Below are 19508 nucleotides of genomic sequence, written 5' to 3'. Positions count from 1 at the left end.
GCTCAGCCTGCAAATATAGACGACGGCATATCAACAAGTGATAATCATGTAAGATGATTAATTAATATGTTTTTTAAATATATACACAATTAGGTTTTATAAAATATTGTGACTTAAACCTTTAGAACGATCAAGATCTTAATAATTACTGGATAATATTTTAACATTTTTAAGACATTTTATTAATAAAAATTGATAATCTTAAGCATTCATGTGTTAAGAGGACGCCACATGTACAATTGTTGCCTTCGTCTTACACACATACAACATTTCAATTACTTAGATATTTTTTATTTTTTAATATATTTTGGTTGAGTTTGATTTTATATTACGAAATATGCTTGTGTTGGCAACATTAATGTTCATTAAATTATACAGTTTAATGTTCATTATTACACTAGAAATAATAATAAATATTATAACTTAAACCCTTTTACTTTAGGTGATGAACCACTTTGAATACAAATTGAAGTTCCGACCAGTTCTCTTGTTAAATGAAATTTATCCATATATCAACTACACAGTCAGCGTCATAGCGATTTCTCCGCCAGTGATAATGGTGGGGTGTGCCATCAATGGTCAATCTATTGATGCACAAAGTAATATTTTTATATTGTAGATATTGACAATTTTAATATAAACTATAATTTAATTTCAATATTATATTTAATTTAAGTTTCACTTAGATGTGATGTATGATTTTTATATGATCACTTTAATATGTACAATAATAATATAAACGATTTTCTGTCGAAAAATTAATGTCGAGATTATCTTAATCTAAAAAAAAAAAATGTCTATTTAATGTTTATTTTTGCGAAAATGAAAGTTATAACGGCGCACATACACATTACACACGAGCGCGTAAAAAGGTATTTTTCAAGACCAACAGTGTGTACGAAACCATACGTTGACAATTTAATTTCACACTTTTGTCAGAGAAACTTGAGTGACTGACAAAGGTGGTTTGTAAAGAAATAAGTTACAAGAGGCTGATGAGGGAAAAACGCACGCACCAATCAAGTAACTCGCACCACTACAAAAGTGCGACATTCTCTCGTCACTCTTAATAAACTCAACCAACCGGCACCGGAATTCCCCATAAATGCATTATATATAACGGTGCAGCTACAAAACTTAAATCAGTCTTCAATTCTTCATCCTAACCCTCAACTGTCAAAACATAATAGTACAATCAGGTGCCACCAGCGGCATACCTGAAGCGTATCCCGATTGTTATATATTATTATATTATATTATTGTCACCAAGTGACATATATAACGGCCATTTTACGATCGATCCATTTAATTGCAGACTTGCTGCACGTTATCGTTTCTGATGCCTAACCCCGACGACCGCCAGTTGTTAACCAGTTGCATACCTGCAGCGACACACAACCCTGAAATCGACTTAATGACCAACCGGCAACTGACGAATACCCCACGCCGATTAGGACTAGTCTCCGTGGAACCAAAATTGTCCTTTTCAGCACAACCTATATATTGTTTAGGTCACACTTATCCGAATGAGACTCACGGAACGGATGCCACTTTCATAAGTGGCCCCGTCGCCCCGACGTGATCAGATCTCGTTCCCCACCCAATTTATGTACATACTACGAGCTTGTATTTATTATATATTGAAACACGTTGTTCCCATGTTTGTTCAAGGTTTCGAAGACCGCTATGCCATCGGTCCCCGATTCCTCATTTTTGTATATAATATTATATTTACACAGAAATAAAAGGATTATTTATTTACCAAATACCAACGAGTTCATTTTAACGAGACAGCAGCGCATTTAGCGTGCGTGCCGTATCATAGTTTTAAATTATTGATTATTATAACTTATAAGGTATGAACAGCATTTACAATTCAATTTAATTAGATAAAATAGATACTTTGGTGAATGATATAAATGCATGTAACCAGGCAGTGCCGTTAAGATTTGGCGCCCAGGGCAAAATCAAACCGTTAATATGGTAAGTACGGTACATAAAACTTTTGTTGCACGAGTTAATTTTTTATATTTTAACATAATTCTAAGTTCTATTAACAACTAATATTTTAATACTTTTTTTCATTCCTTTAAATATTTCATATAATGTAAGCTCAGATAAATTTTTTATAAAATAATCAGTACTTATTAATTTATACTTTACAACACTAACAAAAAAAGAGGCAAAGGTAAAAATCAGCATTATGGCCCTAAATTATTTTTATGGGTACCTATGATTATTTACGATATTTATTATTTTCTATATTTTTCATCAATAAATACATAACATTATTTAATTTCAGCTATGACCATTTCCTTGGAGAACAAGAACGATGGGCATCGCCAAAATTATTAAAGATAATTCGTTGAAGAACACAAACAATATTAAATTAACCAAATGTTTCATTTCTTTTTACACCTATTATCCGTCATACCTACACAGTGACTTAGCCACTTAGGCACTCAATGTCTAAGTTATCACTCAATACCTTTATTATTTTCATATTATAGTCTAATTTTTGTCATATATATTATATTTCCAAATTATATACACTATACATAATTGTTATATTGGAAATATAATATATATGGCTAAAATTAGACTATAATATGAAAATAATAATGAATATATTGAATGATTACTTATTCATCGAGTTCTTATATCATTGTGTTGTGACGGTAATCGGTGTAAAAAGAAAAATGATCGAATTGGTTATTTAAATGTTTTTATACTTAAATGCTTATTGTTTTATTATTATTATATTATTGCTTACTGTTTCAAATAATATCAATAAAATATAGGGGGACGAGGTGGCCGAGTGGTCTACCACGTCGGCTGTGACTCAGCCGGACCGGGTTCGATCCTCGACCATCGGGCGGCATTTTTCTCCGGGCAAGTCACGGTGTCCGGAGAACAAGTGCCGCCATCCCCCACTCCGGGGCATGGCAGAAACCTACGGGTGCCCCAATAGAAATTCTGCCAAAACTCTCACCCACGTGTAAAACCAACCTACAGTTCTATAAGAACCTACAGTACTACCCCCTTCCCAATGGCCTTAGTTGCCGCGGGATAATTAAAAAAATAAATAAATATAAAAGTATATAAAATGTATTACATAAGTTATACAGGGTGTCCCGTGAGGATTTACCCATTGCGGTATCTCCCGAAATGATGATGATATCGAAATTCTGGTTTTGTAATAAGACTCACAGGGATAAGAACTACAATTATTTCATATTTTAATTTATTTTAATGTTTTGGTAAAAAAGTTAAAAAATATATTTTTTTATTTATTTATTTCAAAAAAAAAATTAAAGATAGCCATTTTGTTGAGTTTATTTTTTTGAAAATATTGACGTTTCAAAATTTTAATTTCATTAATTTCCGGATTTTTGATATTTTTTTTAGATTCGAGAAAAATTGTGAATTATTTAACACCGTAATGTTATCAAACATGTGACCCGCCGCGCCGCGCGCATTCCCATACGGCCGGCCGAATATTTTCCGTGTTCCTAATAATTATAAATTTATAATCATATTTTATTTCTTCAAAACTAGAAAAAATATTAAAAATCAGGAAATTAATGAAAATACAATTTTGAAACGTCAATATTTTTAGAAAAATAAACTACAAAATGTCCATCTTTAATTTTTTGGAAATAAATAAAAAAATATATTTCTTAAATTTTTTACAAAAACATTAAAATAAATTTAAAAATGAAGTAATTGTAGTTCATATTCCTATGAATCTTATTATAAAACCAGAATTTTGATATGTCTATTATTTCGTAAGATATCGCAATGAGTAAATCCTCGCGGGATACCCTGTATAATATATGTAATAATGCCCCATTATTATTTATTTAGTATTAACACGGATTATATAAATTTGTTTATATAATCTGTGGTATTACCTTCCAAAAATCGTTCGAATAAATGCGTGTTTACTTATTATCTTTCAATTTCTCAACATAAATATAGGTACATATTATCCACATTTTTTAAATATTTAATTCATAAAATAATGAATAAGATAAAAAAAAATTTAATTTATTATGATACCTACTAGGTACATATTATTTTGTATATAGTGTTCGAATGCATATTATATGCTCAATGAAAACTAATTTTTAGGAAAATAATAAATGTTGTAAAACCTTTAAAAATGATTAAATATACTTCGAAGGGACTCTTAATAATTTTGGGGGCACAATACCTGGTCGTCATAGTACGAGAGCATTTTCTTATTGACGCGCCGGATGCATGCGCTGTAACGTCGACTGGCAGCTTCGGCGACTACTATGTTTTTCCACCGGACCGTCGCGTACCGATCCGTTTTGAACCAGTACAAAAACGATGACATCAGCTCGTTGAAAATTGCCCAAAATAGACCGGTCGAAGACGAAATCACTGAAATTTTTTTATAATAATGAGCTATAATAATTTTCTATTATTGACTTTTATTGTAATTGATATAAAGAATGGATTATTGAAATAGCTAGGTATCGTCAATAATGATAGGTGATAATGATGTTTAGTAAGTATTGTGCTAAGCAGTTCCCACCCGTTCCCGGTTTCAAAAAGAGGGGAAAAAAGGTAATAATGATGTGTACAATGTACGTATATAATGACAACAAAATATTTAAACGTAAGAATAAAAATTTTTTTTTAATCACTTTTCGGAAAAAGCAAAATTTTGACAATTGTTGAAAAATATTTTTTAAAAGCGAGTGGTTTGCTCTTATTTTTTTTTCAAGGAAAATGAGACTGTTTTGTTTTGTATTATCGACTTATTAGGTACTTTTATATGTATGTTTTTTTATTATAAGCGGCCATATGACGTGTAATATATAAATTCTCATGAACGCATTCTGCTTTTATAACATTTAGGGTTATATATTACTACAGATACGAGTAGATCATATTATTATAATCACTTACCAGAGACGGAAAGGCCTGAAGAGCGAAATTCGTTCTCTGTAGATAATAATTCGACCAACTCCGAGTCGAGTAAACCGTATCGGGTAGAACACATATGCCCAATCACGGAGGATACCTTTAGGACATAATACAAGTTACAATTAAATATTTGTTGTAAATAATATTTACTATGTTTGTATTGTAATATTATCATGAAGCATTAAAATAATTTAGGTATAAAACTTTCAATTTAAAAAGGAGTTGATATCAATATAGTATCATTTATCGTTTAAACGATTTCGAAACATTTGTAAATATTCAATCAGTTCAAAAGTTATAAATTTTGCACTGTATTTATTGTTTAAACGGTTTTAACCGTTTTAATTGTTTCGAAACGCTTTGAAAACGATAAACAATACCAAATGGTATTTTCATATTAGTTATTATTTATATTTTATTCTCATCGCCAGTCGCAAATCCTGTTATCTGTAAATTTATATTTTATGATATAGATACTACATAATAAGCTTGAGGTATGCCCGTACCTTGTCTTTGCCGAGATGCAATTCGATGTTGTCAAAAATTGCTTCAACCCATTTTTCCGACGAGGGTGGTAGTTTCGAGTTTCGTATCTTGGAACACAGCGAGCTCACTTGAAGTTCTAACGGTGTTTTAGCGGCCACGGTTTTGTCGTTGGTTTTGGTCATTTCGCTTCCACCACTACCAATTGGTCGGATGATCGCCGCTGATAGTAAAGAGTCGATTTGTTCATCCGTCATGTTCGCGATCTATTAACACAAGAAGGTAGAGTAATTTTCAAATATATTACAATAATTGGTGATTGAGATTGACGTTATCTGTGTGCGCAAATCAATAACATAAAAATATATGTTATGAGTACTTGTAAAATTATAACCAACCCGTATATACGAATCCATCGATTTTATGGTCTGACGTAATTGGTTAAGATGTGTTGAAGACTCCAAGGCAGACACTATGATCTTGACGTTGTTGGGCAGCAACTGCGGTATCCAATCCACTAAATCGTTCTCAAACTGTACACACAAACGAACGTGACGTGAAGAAAATAATAATTATAATAAATGGCGGAAACTTTGTATAGATATATGTATAGCCAATAATATAGCTGTGAATAAACGATTCACTATAAAATCCAATAGGTTATAAATTTCAAATCTAACACTTATATAATAATAATAATAAATAATATTGTTATATGAAAATAATATATGAAGTTTAATCTAAATTTTCTATTATCTGAACTAATCTTATAATGGCATATCACATTACATATTTTGTACTCCACGTAAAAAGTATATAAAACCCTAACAATATTCACGAAATTTCCTTAGTAAAATTGCAAAATGAGCCTTAAAATCTATTAAATCTATAAAAATATTTAAAACAAAATAATATAGAGTATCGACATGATATAATATTAAATACTCTATTATACATTTATACATAATTGGAACCTTGAAGTGATTGAAATTTGAGAGCTATGGCCACAAATCGCTAAAAATTTCACAGTCCTATATAGTTACAAATATAATGTCATCTGCAGCGAAATAATTACTCGATCGATTCCGTCGACGATCAACGTCACAGGCCGTTTCGATCCAATCGAACCCAACAGCCGTATAATTTGTTCCGAGTACAGTTGTACATCCTGAAAATGACGGCGGCGTATAGATAAGGAATTTAAAAAAAAATTATTTTTCAGAAAAGGAACTTACGTGCTTGAACCAAGTACATTTTCCGCTGTCCACGAGATTCAATTGAACAACCAAAGAATTGAGCGTTTGCTCCAGCGACGAGCTGTAAGCGGACGCGTTGGCGAATCTCACCACCACTGCTGTGTCTTGATTCCACAGGTGGCAGTGTTTCACTATGGACGCTATTACCGTGGTCTTGCCCGACCCTGAAGGCCCGTATAGTATCAACGGGTACGCTGCGTTCCCGTCTGTCAAATACCTGTGTACAACAATACAGGTAAGTTATTAAATCTGCAGATTGTCCAGTAAAATTTACACGTCTGCAACCGTAAAAAAACAGCCAACTATAATGTTCTTAGAGTCTTAACCTATAGGTTAAATTAGTTTTCTACTATTAGATAACTACAGACATTGTTTGTCTAGTTATACCTTATACGTATAGCAGTGAAGCAGTTACGCATCTCAACGCATTATATCATAATATTATAATACATACTTTTTGGCACGTTCCATAGCTTCATCCCGACGAACAGTCCGTTTAGCCGCGTAGTACCCGAACCACGCTTGAATCCTCAGCTCTTCCAACAGAAGCCCACTCACACCGTACGTAGGTTCTTGTTTTTCCTATGTATACATATCGACAACAACATTATCAGTATAATATTTTCAATTTAATTCATCAGTATTACAGTGAAAAAATTATAAGAATTTTACAAAGTAAAAGTACATAGTTTTATAAAAAGTATTTTTAACTTTTCGTTACCTATTTTGACGAAAATTGTCGAAATTCAGATCAGTGGCGCAAACAGCAAGTGTTCCAGAGAGCTTAAACCTTAACCTCGGGAATCCTTTTAAATTTAATGTAGTTCATTTTAGAGGTATACCTGTGTTATATTCAGAACTCAGAAGCCTTAAAGATATTTTGTAGGGGCTTTAGGTGCTTAGTCCCCCCAAATAACCATATTTTCGCCACTGATTAATATAATTTACTATATGTATATGCCATGCAAGATCTCGCAGTATCGATATTTAGTCAATAGCTAAATTGCGAGGAGCACAGGAAAATAGAAAATTTAATATAAAAATTATATTTTAGCGAGCGTACCCCTTCTAATTATTATCATAACCAATAAGCCATTTCAATTTTCAGGTTCACACATTTCTTAACTTTTGCATCCTGTATTCCCATTTAAAAAAACTTTCCAAATCAAGGATTACTTATACTGTTTATTTTGTAATACTTTTACTCATATTATTGTATTAATATTATGTACTACTCGTATTTATATATACTGAACTATACTCACCCTTTCTTTATCCACAGATTCAATAATAGTCGTTAGTACGGATCCTATTTTTTTTAAAGATTCCGCCGCGTTGGCGGTCTCATAAAATATGATATTAGTTTCCGGCAATTCATTCTATATCAAACAAACGCATACAAAAATCAATAAGTATATAACACATAGAAAAATTAAAAAACACGAATGCATTCGCGGAAAACCCTTAAATAAATATTTATATTAGTTAGGACTTAGGATTAAATAAATTATGCGACACCTTCAACTGTTTGCTGAGTTGTTCAAGTCTCTTCTTGGTTTCGACCGCAGTAGTTTTACACTTATTACCGGAAACCACATCATAATTGTTGATAATCCACATGGACCTTTTAGCCAACTCAGCGTTCAATATGATCTCATTACGAACTTCCTGTGTGCATAATATAAAATGTTCCATTTTCAGATTATTATACTTATTGTTCGGTACGCATGAATCAATTATAGTAATCAAACATTATAATTTATTGATAGTTTACCTGTTGCAAAACTTGCTCGATGTAACCGCTCCGCAACGACTTTGAATCGAACGTCTTCATGAGTGCGATTTGCAGCTGTACTTTCTCATCATGCCATAGTTTTTCATCAGCTTCCTGGAAACAATTTATACGATACAATAGGTATATACATATTTATTTATTTTAATATTTAACGGACAAGACACATAAAAAAGGTCATACATAAGGTACACAAATGTAAGTACATTGTACAGATTTTTCGAATTTAGCTTTAAATAGTTAAAAATTTAGTTTGGCCCTTCTAAAAAATATGCTTGTAAGTTGCCTTATAGACCACCCCCTCACCCATGAGGACAAAATCCCGGCGCCGTTCCAAGACTATATACCTTTTACTATATATCATGTTTATTACCTGAGTCTCGAAAGTCGTTTCGAACATCATCTCGTTTCGGAGCTCGTAGTGGTTTTTTTGCGCATCTAGCGTGTACCATTTTTCGATCAGCTTGCTGGCGTCCGGAGTTTTGTTCCTGGCCAGATCGAAGTCTTGTCTGGTCATCACGTGTGGCAGGACTGGTGGACCCAGCGAATCGTCTACGAACACAACAGGCACGACGTGACCAACACGAGTTTGCCGCCGCAGTTCCGCCAGCCGGACAGCTGTATCCAGCTGTCCGCATTCTTTCTGTTGCTGATGGTCGCAGTACAGGTCTACTACGTGCAATTCGTAACCAATTTTCGTGCATTTCGTCCGGATTTCTGGCAACACGTTTTTGTACAGGATTTGTCTTTCGTCCGAAAATCCTGTGAGTCACAATACGTTTTAAAAAATCACCTTATACAATAACACGCTTGTATAACTACGTATATATGTATACCGTTAGTTTTTCTAAAATTTTCTAATATTGACATTAGGTTGGAACATATTATATGGAATTAAATATACGATTTATTGTTAAAATAATTAATTGCTCAATGATGAATTAAAATTTTTGTAACTCAACAATATATTAAAGACGAAAACCGTTTTCCTTATATCATATTAGATATTAATTATAAAAATATAACCCATAAGTAAAATTTGAATAAACCGATAAGTTTATAACCTTACTGAACTTGGAAGTTGAAACAAGAATTAAAATACAACACACAAGTACTAAATTACCGATATGCTAGCGTATAAAAATTTATATACACGTTTAAAAAGGCATTGTTTTTAATTATAATAAATATTATTATAAATGTACCTATATACTTGCGTCTACCATAGTACTAATATAACTTAACCAACAACATTAAGTGATAAAAATTAAGTCTGACATGAAACGACGAACGTTGTTTGTATCCACTTGCCTTTATTGTCCGGCACACAAATGTAAACGACTATTTTGTTGGTCTTTTGATTTGCTGTTGGTTCAAAAATGCCAAGCAGTAATTTCTTCGTCTCGGTCGACATGTTTTTCAATTCGTCCGGTAAAATAAATGAAAAACATTTTTCTGGCGTTTTTTCAACTGAAAAAATAAAACTTTTGATATTATCAAGCTTTCAAACAACCTTCTTTGTATTTTACGGTGTATAGTAGAATTACTTTATAGGTACGTTTTTCGAGGTATCACTGAGAGTCAATATATTACCTATATATATATACTATACCTATACTAGTATATTTTATATTTTATAATCAACGATATCACATAATATTTAATAATATATACCTACCTTAGTTTAAAGAACAACTTATTAATTTATACTATATACGATAGCGACTATATACAGATCTAAAATCATTCAGTAAGATTGAAATATTTTCCCAAACAATAAATCGATATAATCCAAAAAGAATGCATATCCACATTTCGTGAAAAGACTCAAATATTTCGATAACTGTGCTGGTTCTACGGCCTCAGTGATGATAAATATGATGGTGTACCTATATGGCTACATATGATTATAGAAACATATTTTGTTGGTACTATTATTAAATATAGATTTATGACTTAATGTCTTATTTTGATGAAACATTATTATGTAAATAGTTTGGGACAATCCGCTTTTATATTGGCTTCTAAGATGAAAATTTAATACTGTAAATAAATACTGAAAATGTAATACACCTAGGCTCTGTGTTGGGTAGTACGTACGTAACGCAAATTCCAAATTACTGTAACGAAATTAATTTTCAAACGTAATTTTTTTGAAGTAACGTGTTATTTTCCATATTATTAAAATAAATTATGGATGAAGAGTATCATAATAAAAATTAAGAGCTAGAATATTCGAGAAAAATTAAAAACCAATAAAATATATTTACGATTTTGAAAGTTATGAATAATAAATAATTATCAACAACATTATTAAAGACCCCAGGAATTAATACTTATATACATTTCTAAAATACCTAACACTTAAGAGCGCACACGAAACTTTACTTGAAGTGATCTTGTGCCTTATCAAAAGGTAATAAATAATTCAATATTATAAATGATATAGAATTAGCAAAGCTGCCATCAAATGAAATAAATAAAAATAGTCAAAAGCGTAATTTACAAAGATTATAAAACATCACGATCGTTTAATTGATTGCAAAATATGTTATTCGTAATTACCTAGTATTATATATGATGGTTAGGTGATATACGTACGAGTACAAAGAAAGTTACAATGTCGAAGAGAGAAGAAAAAATATTAATTTTCAAAAATTATAAATATGTTATTAATTAATATTTGACTAATTTTATGTAAGTGCCTTATTCTATATTAAATTCGTAAAATCTGTATGGCATTTTAAAAAGATAATTATATTTTTATGTACAAGAAAAATAATAATTACTCATTAAAGTTATATTCATATATTTTTGTGTTATGGCTCAATCTCCGGGTAATAAAGGCAAACATATTAAATACAAAGTAGGTAGATAAAATGTGGCCCAATTACCAACCGCTCTTTTTTACTAGCAAATCTCATTATATTTAAGTCCATTATTTTACATTAAATATTCTAGTTAAATCCCCACTAAACCGTTATTGCACTAGTTAAAATCATAATAACTAAATTATCTGTTTAAAGTGGAACTTTCTACGTATACATAATATGTACTAAAATATAAGTACTACCTATAATGATCTCAAACCAGTCGAACCATAATATGAATACCAGAATACGTGACAAAAATATTTAATCTGAATTTAAGACATTAACCACAAGAGGACACGTCTTAAGTATCTCTTACAGCCATAGTATACCTGTGATCCATTTTATTCTCAATTACAAATATTTGTTTTAGGTAGTTGTTCATAATTTACTGAACGAATCGAAACTAGAAATACCATTTTTATTTTTATTTTTCTAAGTCATTCGACCTGCCTCCAAATTAAATGTAACTATATTGGAATATTGGATCACTTCTTAGTTAAGTAATTCATACAAAAATAAAACTTCTCTCATCACATATTATTATTCTCACTGTGCCATTTTGTATAGATAGTTTTTATACATATATATATAATATTAAAAAAAATATATATATTTAAGAAAACATTTATTTTATTTTATCGATAAATTAATCTTTCCGCTGTCTTTAATAACGTTTGATAGTTTTATAGTTTGTACTAATTGTACTCGTGGTATAGGTATGCTAAAAAATTACCTATGGAGGACGATATGTTGTTCGGTTCGAAAGGCTTGCAGACGATATTCGTTGCGGTTGACTGTTGTTCTTCGGTATGTTCAATTCTCGGAATTATTAAACTTACTCCGCCGACGTTGCAGTTGGACGACACTGCCACTTTGCTGCTGTTGCTCGCTGCTGTTGTTGCTACCGCAGGTACTGCGGCGTGTTTTTTGCCCTTTTTGGGCACGGATATCACATTGGTTGACTTGTCGGCTTTCTTTTGATTTTTTTTGTAACGAGCTTTTTGCAAGTACCTATGAATATAAAAATACAAGTGAAATAAAATTGACTACATTTTACATTTTGACGACTTAATTATATCCGCGAGAACTGAATACATCATGAGTACGAGTACACGACGGTTACAGATCACAACTATACAGTGTATTACTCCTCGCCCCGAGAGCATTTTTTTCATCATACATTTGTACTTATTAACGTTGATAATTTTACTTTAACAAGCATTTCTTCATGGATGGTAAATTTGAAAATATCGAATTTTTAATTTTTGATATTAAGCAACAGTTGATTAAGGCTTGCGAGTAACGATTTAAGATATCTATATACAATCGCGATGCTGAGCCTAGAATCTATATTATTTTGTAAATATTATAGAGTACGTTTTTTATCTTATCATATATTTTATGAATTATTATTTAGATAAATCCTCAAATACTTCACCACTGGCGTCCACGTATGTACGCGTTTTTTGGAATGCGTCCCGCTCTGCACGTGATGACACGATAATATTATAATATTATTGTAAAAGAATGCGCCAAACACGCGCAAGTTCCAAATATAACGCGTTGCAGCGCAACTTAAGATTTTGTTTCGAATTTGGCACTGCGAAGGAAGAGTATGAAATATATGAATAGAAAAAGCTATATCAGATGTGTGTGTTTTTTTTTTTTTTTTTTTTTTGGGGGGGGGGAGAGAGGAAAATCATAATTTTATTTATGTTATTCACACGCATGCCGCGTAGCATTACACCTAATTATATCGCAATTCGTAAGTATACGTTTTGTTTGGCCGTCGCTTCTGCTTCTAGTGTATACTTTTGAGACCACGCGCGCTCCTCTACCTTTCTGCCACAACTTATAAATATAAACACCAAACACGCTAATATAAATACACACATAGTCTGTGAAGTTTGTCACATCAAATACCTCGGCAAAAAATGCCACCCAAAAAATTCGTAATCGTTTCCCGCGTACGATTAGTATCATGTGAAAGTAATGTGGCCTGTACAAATCATAAAATATAATATTTGTGTTGATCTTGATTCCATTGCAATATAATGTTAAGAGTTAAGTATGACTATAGCTAGTGCTTGATCTTTAATGCTCTAAAAATGTAAAGTATAATATGCATTTATGCGTTATGCACTTAAAATAACAAATATGTGAATAAGTATTAATAAAAAATAATAATTTGATTAATACCCTATGAATGAAAATAAATTTGAAAAAAGTTTTATTTGTATAACTTTATACCTTTTTATTGATTAAACATTTTTAAGCTTATACCTATAACTTGATAATTATTATTCATGCTTTTATTAACTTAAATTAATTTGCAGTAGATACCTAAGTAATTAATTTCATAAACATATGTTCTAAAATTTTTTTAAATTTAAAAATGCGCACTACAAACTTTTAATATTTTATTCGTATTCATGAAATTAATCTATAGCTTACCTAGTAATAAATCAAACGTTCTAAAAAAAAACCACACAAATTCAGCAAATTATAAGCACTATAGTGTTTATGACCATGATTTAATTGTCCTGCCGAGAATATATCACGATCACATTTATATTTACGTTGAATATTGATTATTTTATAATTTACACATAATATATAATATTATATATTGGCTATTGGTATTTATGTATATAATAAACAATATAAATTATATATATATAGGGAGCGAGAGAGAGAGAGAGATGGCGCCAAATTAAATATATTATTATGTTCAAATATCGATTAAGTATCGTAACTAGTAACTACCATCAATAAATTATTATAATCATTTAACTCACGAGAATACCCATGAGAATGTAATATTTTCTAATGCGGCATCATAATAGATAATTATAATTATGTTATTATTTCAAATGGTTAACCATAATAAATCTAAAAAGTATAGTTTAGAGATTAGAGTTGTATACTTTTATTTACACGTTGTTTTGCACTGATGGTACACACGTGCTATTTGAACTATAATCGTAATAAAATATACTATTTAATAACCAATGGTCTTGTACTCCAAACTTTTCTATATAACCATAAGGTATAATATAGGTACATAATACAATTAATATATATATGATATATATATATATATATATAATAATAAACTTTATAATGCAATCGCCAATCGGAGTCAGACACATCATCTGAGCATAACCTAGATAATATTATACCTACTATCACCTTTAAAAAAGTTGTTGTTAGTTCCATAATGTCATGCATATTATATACTACATGGTTTAGTATCGGAAATAATGCTAAATCAATTGATGTATACTATTAGGTAATTAATGACTTTCTTGATAATGGTGATGCATCAAAATCAATATTCCAACGAGTAGGCTTTGAGATATTTAACTTTGTGTACTTAGGTCACTTAGGATAATTATAACTTTATAAGTCTACTGTAAATTGTAATAGTCGCAGGTATATGTATTATAACTATTATATGGGCTATGATTTTTTTGAAAAATACTATAATAAATATTAATCTATGAACATTAATTCATTATTAGTAAAACCTTTCTAACTTAAATTACCTAGAACTAGATTAAATAGGTATTTCATATTATTGTAAAATATTTTTTTAAGAACAACTAATTATTCTTAAAGCATACATTTTTTTTTTTTTTTTTTGTCATATTTAATTTGTACAACCTGTAAGATGGAAGGATACATAATAGGTCATGATTGGCTTGATTAAAGAAGCTATTCAATAATAGCATACTTCATAGCGGGATAGTAGTGGACTATAGTTAACTAGCAGGTCACGGCACCAATAACAACACTTTAAACAGTTTAAATGTCGGTTAGGGTCATCAGAGATTGTTCGAGGAAAGAGATTTTGGATGAGAGGGTTTCACTGATTGGAAAGTTTAAGGTGGAAACCTTTGTATAGAGTTTTAGCGACTTTTTAACTGTCGGAATGAGGAGGTCCCTGTGGAAGATATCATTCGATACATATGGAGGCATGAATGAAATGTTTGGATTCGGCTTATATTAAAGTCTTTGGTTGATCACCAGAGTTGAATTCCATAGGCGAGGAACAAACAACTCCACAATGATACGGGCCTACCATATCTTTCTGCATGGATAACGCAACAATTTAAAAATGTTCACGAAAAACTTCACAAAGCTGACGGAGCACTCCACTATAAAATCGGCAGAAGATCCGTCAACTTAAGATTAAATTAAAAACCACGGCTACCACAAGATATACTACTTGAACCCAAAGAAGACACCTCAGATTCAAATACGGATCTGGACATACAATTAACCAAAAATTGTAAACACATAATCAAAATTGTAAATTTATGACATTGTAAAAATACTCGGTGTATTGACACATTTAAATTAATAAAAAAAAAAGAATTCCATAGGGCCAGATAGGTTATTAATTTATTATGGTGATAAGAATGGTGGTGGGTTAGTCTGATGTGAACAGGTTGAACAAGAGAGGTGCCGATACAGCTCCTTGCGGTACTCCAGCTCTAATTAATGATATGTCAGATAAAGTTGAACCATATATCGCACGGAGAAATACAAAACAGACGTTTAAATAGATAAAAAAACTATTCGTTAAAATTAAAATTTTGTTTTAAATACATCAAAATATCTGAACTCTGAAGAAACCACATTCTTAAAAATGTACAGTTAACATGTATAGATAAACATAGTAGTCTAGTTAAGTAACTAGTCTAGTAAGGTTTGGATCACCACGCTCCTTAAATGGTAAAAAATCGAAGTAATTGAAAGTATAGGCCTCAAGTGTACATACGTACAAATACAAAACTCAGAAATTTGAGTCGAAAAAATAAAGTGAGCATGCTTGGTGAGTCACTGTGTATACAAAAATATTATGCTTAACAGCCGTTTGTAAAATCCAAGTTTGATTTATAAGTTATAACTTATAACCTATATCAAATTAATCAATTTCATCTCTATAAAAATATAAAGGACAGTGTTAATTATTTGAGAATATGTTTAACTAGGTAGTTATAATATAATATAATCTAATTCTGACGTAAGTATAAAAAAATAAAACACATATAATTGCAGTATTGCACTGCAAATTCTGGGTCAATAGCCTTCGACCCTGAATGTTTAGTTTTTCGTTACGTGTGACGTGTCTATTACCTTTGTGAGTGTAAGTAAATACTAAGAACATATATTTAATAAATACTACCCAATAACAATATAAATATAGGTACATTATTATATGTACGTTTGTAAATAATTGTTTATTCAAGCGGGCATTGTAGCTAAGTCTACTAAAAATTACCAAATATATTCAACTTAACCGAAAGTAACATTCCTAAAAAAGACGGCTGGTGTATCAAATTACACCGTCGCGTCCTATCCATTATATATTTTACCGTCAACGGCAATTAAGTGACGGACGATGTTATTGTTTTCAAGTCACATAGCCAAAATTAGTCGTCTATTATTGTTGAAGGAGCAGATAATAAAAACAATATTATAACGAATCATTTGTAGGATGTTCTTGAGAAAAATGTGTGCGTATATTAGATACGTAGACAATGTCTAAATCAACCTGCAAAGTGCATACCAGCACCTTTCAAGTTTGGATTCAGTAATATTTTTGTCACAGTTTTTTTTCTCAGCCTTTAAAATATAAACTATAAACAATAAAAATAAATAACTTAAGGGAAATTACTGGAAAATAAATGCATTAAGTAAAAATCTTAAAACAAAAAGTTTAAAACCCGGAAATTAGTGTTAAATGCTTTAGAAAATTAAAAAATCTAATAAATGACCTTTAAATTAAGCATTGTCAAAATATACAAAATGAAAACTTCTTATTTCAATTCAAACGAATATAATGAATATAGCTATTGAATATAATATATAAATAAACAATTCAAAGGACATCGAAATATTTTCCCTATATTACACATTTACAGATAATAGTTATTAGTTGGATAACTCCAAAAAAAACTTATAAAGGAGTGCCACATTTACCTCAACCTTTCCTATTAGTCAGTTCTTGAATCTTCATAGCTATATTATAATTTTAACATTTATACATTAATAAAAATTATATATTATGTATATTTTATATTGTAATTGTTTGTAGGTAATAACGTTGTAGTAAGTTTTTAAACTTATAAATTGTTATTGGTTTACCATGAGTAAATCATATAATTTTTGAACTTTTATCAACAAAAGTTAAACAATAATTTATAAAAATTAATGAAAACAGAATGAACCTAACACAATGCCTTTTAATATGTATGTACCGTGTACCTAAATAATTTAAATAAGTGAACTATTCACTGTATACAGAATGATCATTGATCAAGACATCAAGAATACTGAATGTTTTGCAAGTTGCAGTCTAATTTCTTTTTTTGAAATTTTGAAGTACTTAGATAACAGTATTTTAAAAATATAGAGATATTTTTATTTCATTTAGGAAGTTTTCTGTCACAGTAAACACTTCTTTATATTAAATGACATTTATTAAAAGTGTAAAACGCAACGTCAAATGATAACGATAATATTTTACTATCAACAAGACAATAATAATTATTAATGATTATTTTATTATTATAATACCTATATAATATTATTTATAATCCGATACATTTGTTTTAGGTAAATATCTACTAGGTAACATATTATTATACTGTGTTGATATTCGTCTTTACAATATTCATCTCACGCTCTCGCCGTCATTTAAATCAGAATTCAATTTAGGGAATTTATCTATATACCTAATATCGTATTATCGTACATAATTATTTTCACTGACAGTTCGAGTTTCGGTATTCTATAATATTATTATCTTAGTCGCTTGTCTAATGAACTATCAACAAATTAAGTTGATGACGAAAGCCATGTTCCCAAATTTGATATTGGTGACAAAATAACGTCTCGTTTATCTAGTTTAAATAACAATTTTATGAATATGATATATTATGAGTATTGAACAGTGATTACTATCATTAAAATAAAAAATTAATTATTATATGTGGTATTAAATTTACATTTTCAACAATAATAAAATTTCACTTTCTAATGCTCGCTATAACGACAAATAATAACCTACCGTCACATTATGTAAATATTTACAGTGACTTTATGTAGGTATAAAATGGCGACAAAACATTAACAAATACAAAATATTATTGCTGTAGTTGTAATAATGGGACATTTAGATCTAGAAAAGCAATAATAGTATATCAGCTCAAGTTTTAATTAAGTTCAACTTCTTCAAATCTTCGAATTATATTGAAATAACTTATGAGATAACTTATCTGAGATAATTTATTATTGAAACAATGAAATGTAGAAACAAAAATTAAACGCTTAATAATTACAGAAAAATAAATTGAACAACTTTGAAACGTTCAACTGTGTAATATAATAGTTTAAATGTATATATTTTTTTATAAATGTTTATTAAACAATTCCAATTTAATTATTTAGTTTTTGTTATTACCACCCTAATTTTGTTTGGAACTTTTTAAATAATTAAATTGCAAAGTAAAAAATTATAGAAATATTCTGTAATACGAGAAAATCGAAATCAAAGAAGAGTCGAATTGTGGATAGTTGTGGATAAGGGTGACTTGTAAAGTCATATACCATGTTTTACCATAAAATAGAGTTTTTTTATTAAACACAATAAAAATAATATATATTAGTTGAGCTAAATTTCCCTTACTACCAATTATAGTATATTAGGTACAGTTTTATTATAATTTATTTTTAAAAACGATTTAAAAAAGGTTTGTAGGCCATATGTTTATAAATGCATAAATTTATAATGTATATTATATTATATATAGATTACAAACTCATTGCGAAAACCCCTGCTTCCTACAGGCTATATACAGTTAAATTAATACAATTATAATATATACAGTCTCACCTTTCCTATAAATTATGATATAATAGTATAAAATGTGTATACTCCTATATAAGGTAGTTACATTCTATCTATCTATTTAACTACCGCAAATATATAGATATGATAAGAAATAGTGTTATAATAAAAAATAAGTATTATATGATTATTTTGTTGGAAGAAGACACCTATTGATGGCAAAACCAATTAAAAATATATTAGTAGGTAATTAATAGCAAGTTTTTATGATCTAAAAATTCTAA

At 29.9% G+C, this 19508-nt stretch overlaps 1 protein-coding gene across 1 annotated transcript in view; it reads right to left on the bottom strand.

The window, feature by feature from the left end:
- LOC107166186 (uncharacterized) overlaps window positions 1-19508 on the bottom strand; it is a 31808-nt gene that overhangs the window by 8488 nt on the left and 3812 nt on the right. The window contains exons 2-14 of the mRNA XM_089223331.1: window positions 12097-12374; window positions 9802-9960; window positions 8864-9252; window positions 8473-8586; window positions 8217-8366; window positions 7964-8077; window positions 7153-7280; window positions 6678-6915; window positions 6518-6610; window positions 5841-5975; window positions 5466-5708; window positions 4942-5056; window positions 4217-4410 (exon numbers count right to left, since the gene is read on the bottom strand). Coding sequence (XP_089079457.1) covers window positions 4217-4410; window positions 4942-5056; window positions 5466-5708; window positions 5841-5975; window positions 6518-6610; window positions 6678-6915; window positions 7153-7280; window positions 7964-8077; window positions 8217-8366; window positions 8473-8586; window positions 8864-9252; window positions 9802-9960; window positions 12097-12374 — 2350 coding nt within the window. The remainder of the gene's footprint in view (window positions 1-4216; window positions 4411-4941; window positions 5057-5465; window positions 5709-5840; window positions 5976-6517; window positions 6611-6677; window positions 6916-7152; window positions 7281-7963; window positions 8078-8216; window positions 8367-8472; window positions 8587-8863; window positions 9253-9801; window positions 9961-12096; window positions 12375-19508) is intronic.

Source organism: Diuraphis noxia, unplaced genomic scaffold (assembly GCF_037042655.1).
Source record: "Diuraphis noxia isolate RWA-SAM2 unplaced genomic scaffold, SU_Dnox_SAM2 contig0003, whole genome shotgun sequence".
Taxonomy (NCBI): Eukaryota; Metazoa; Arthropoda; class Insecta; order Hemiptera; family Aphididae; genus Diuraphis; species Diuraphis noxia.
Note: the sequence above shows the minus strand (reverse complement) of the source record. Positions and strands in the feature narration are given on the sequence as shown.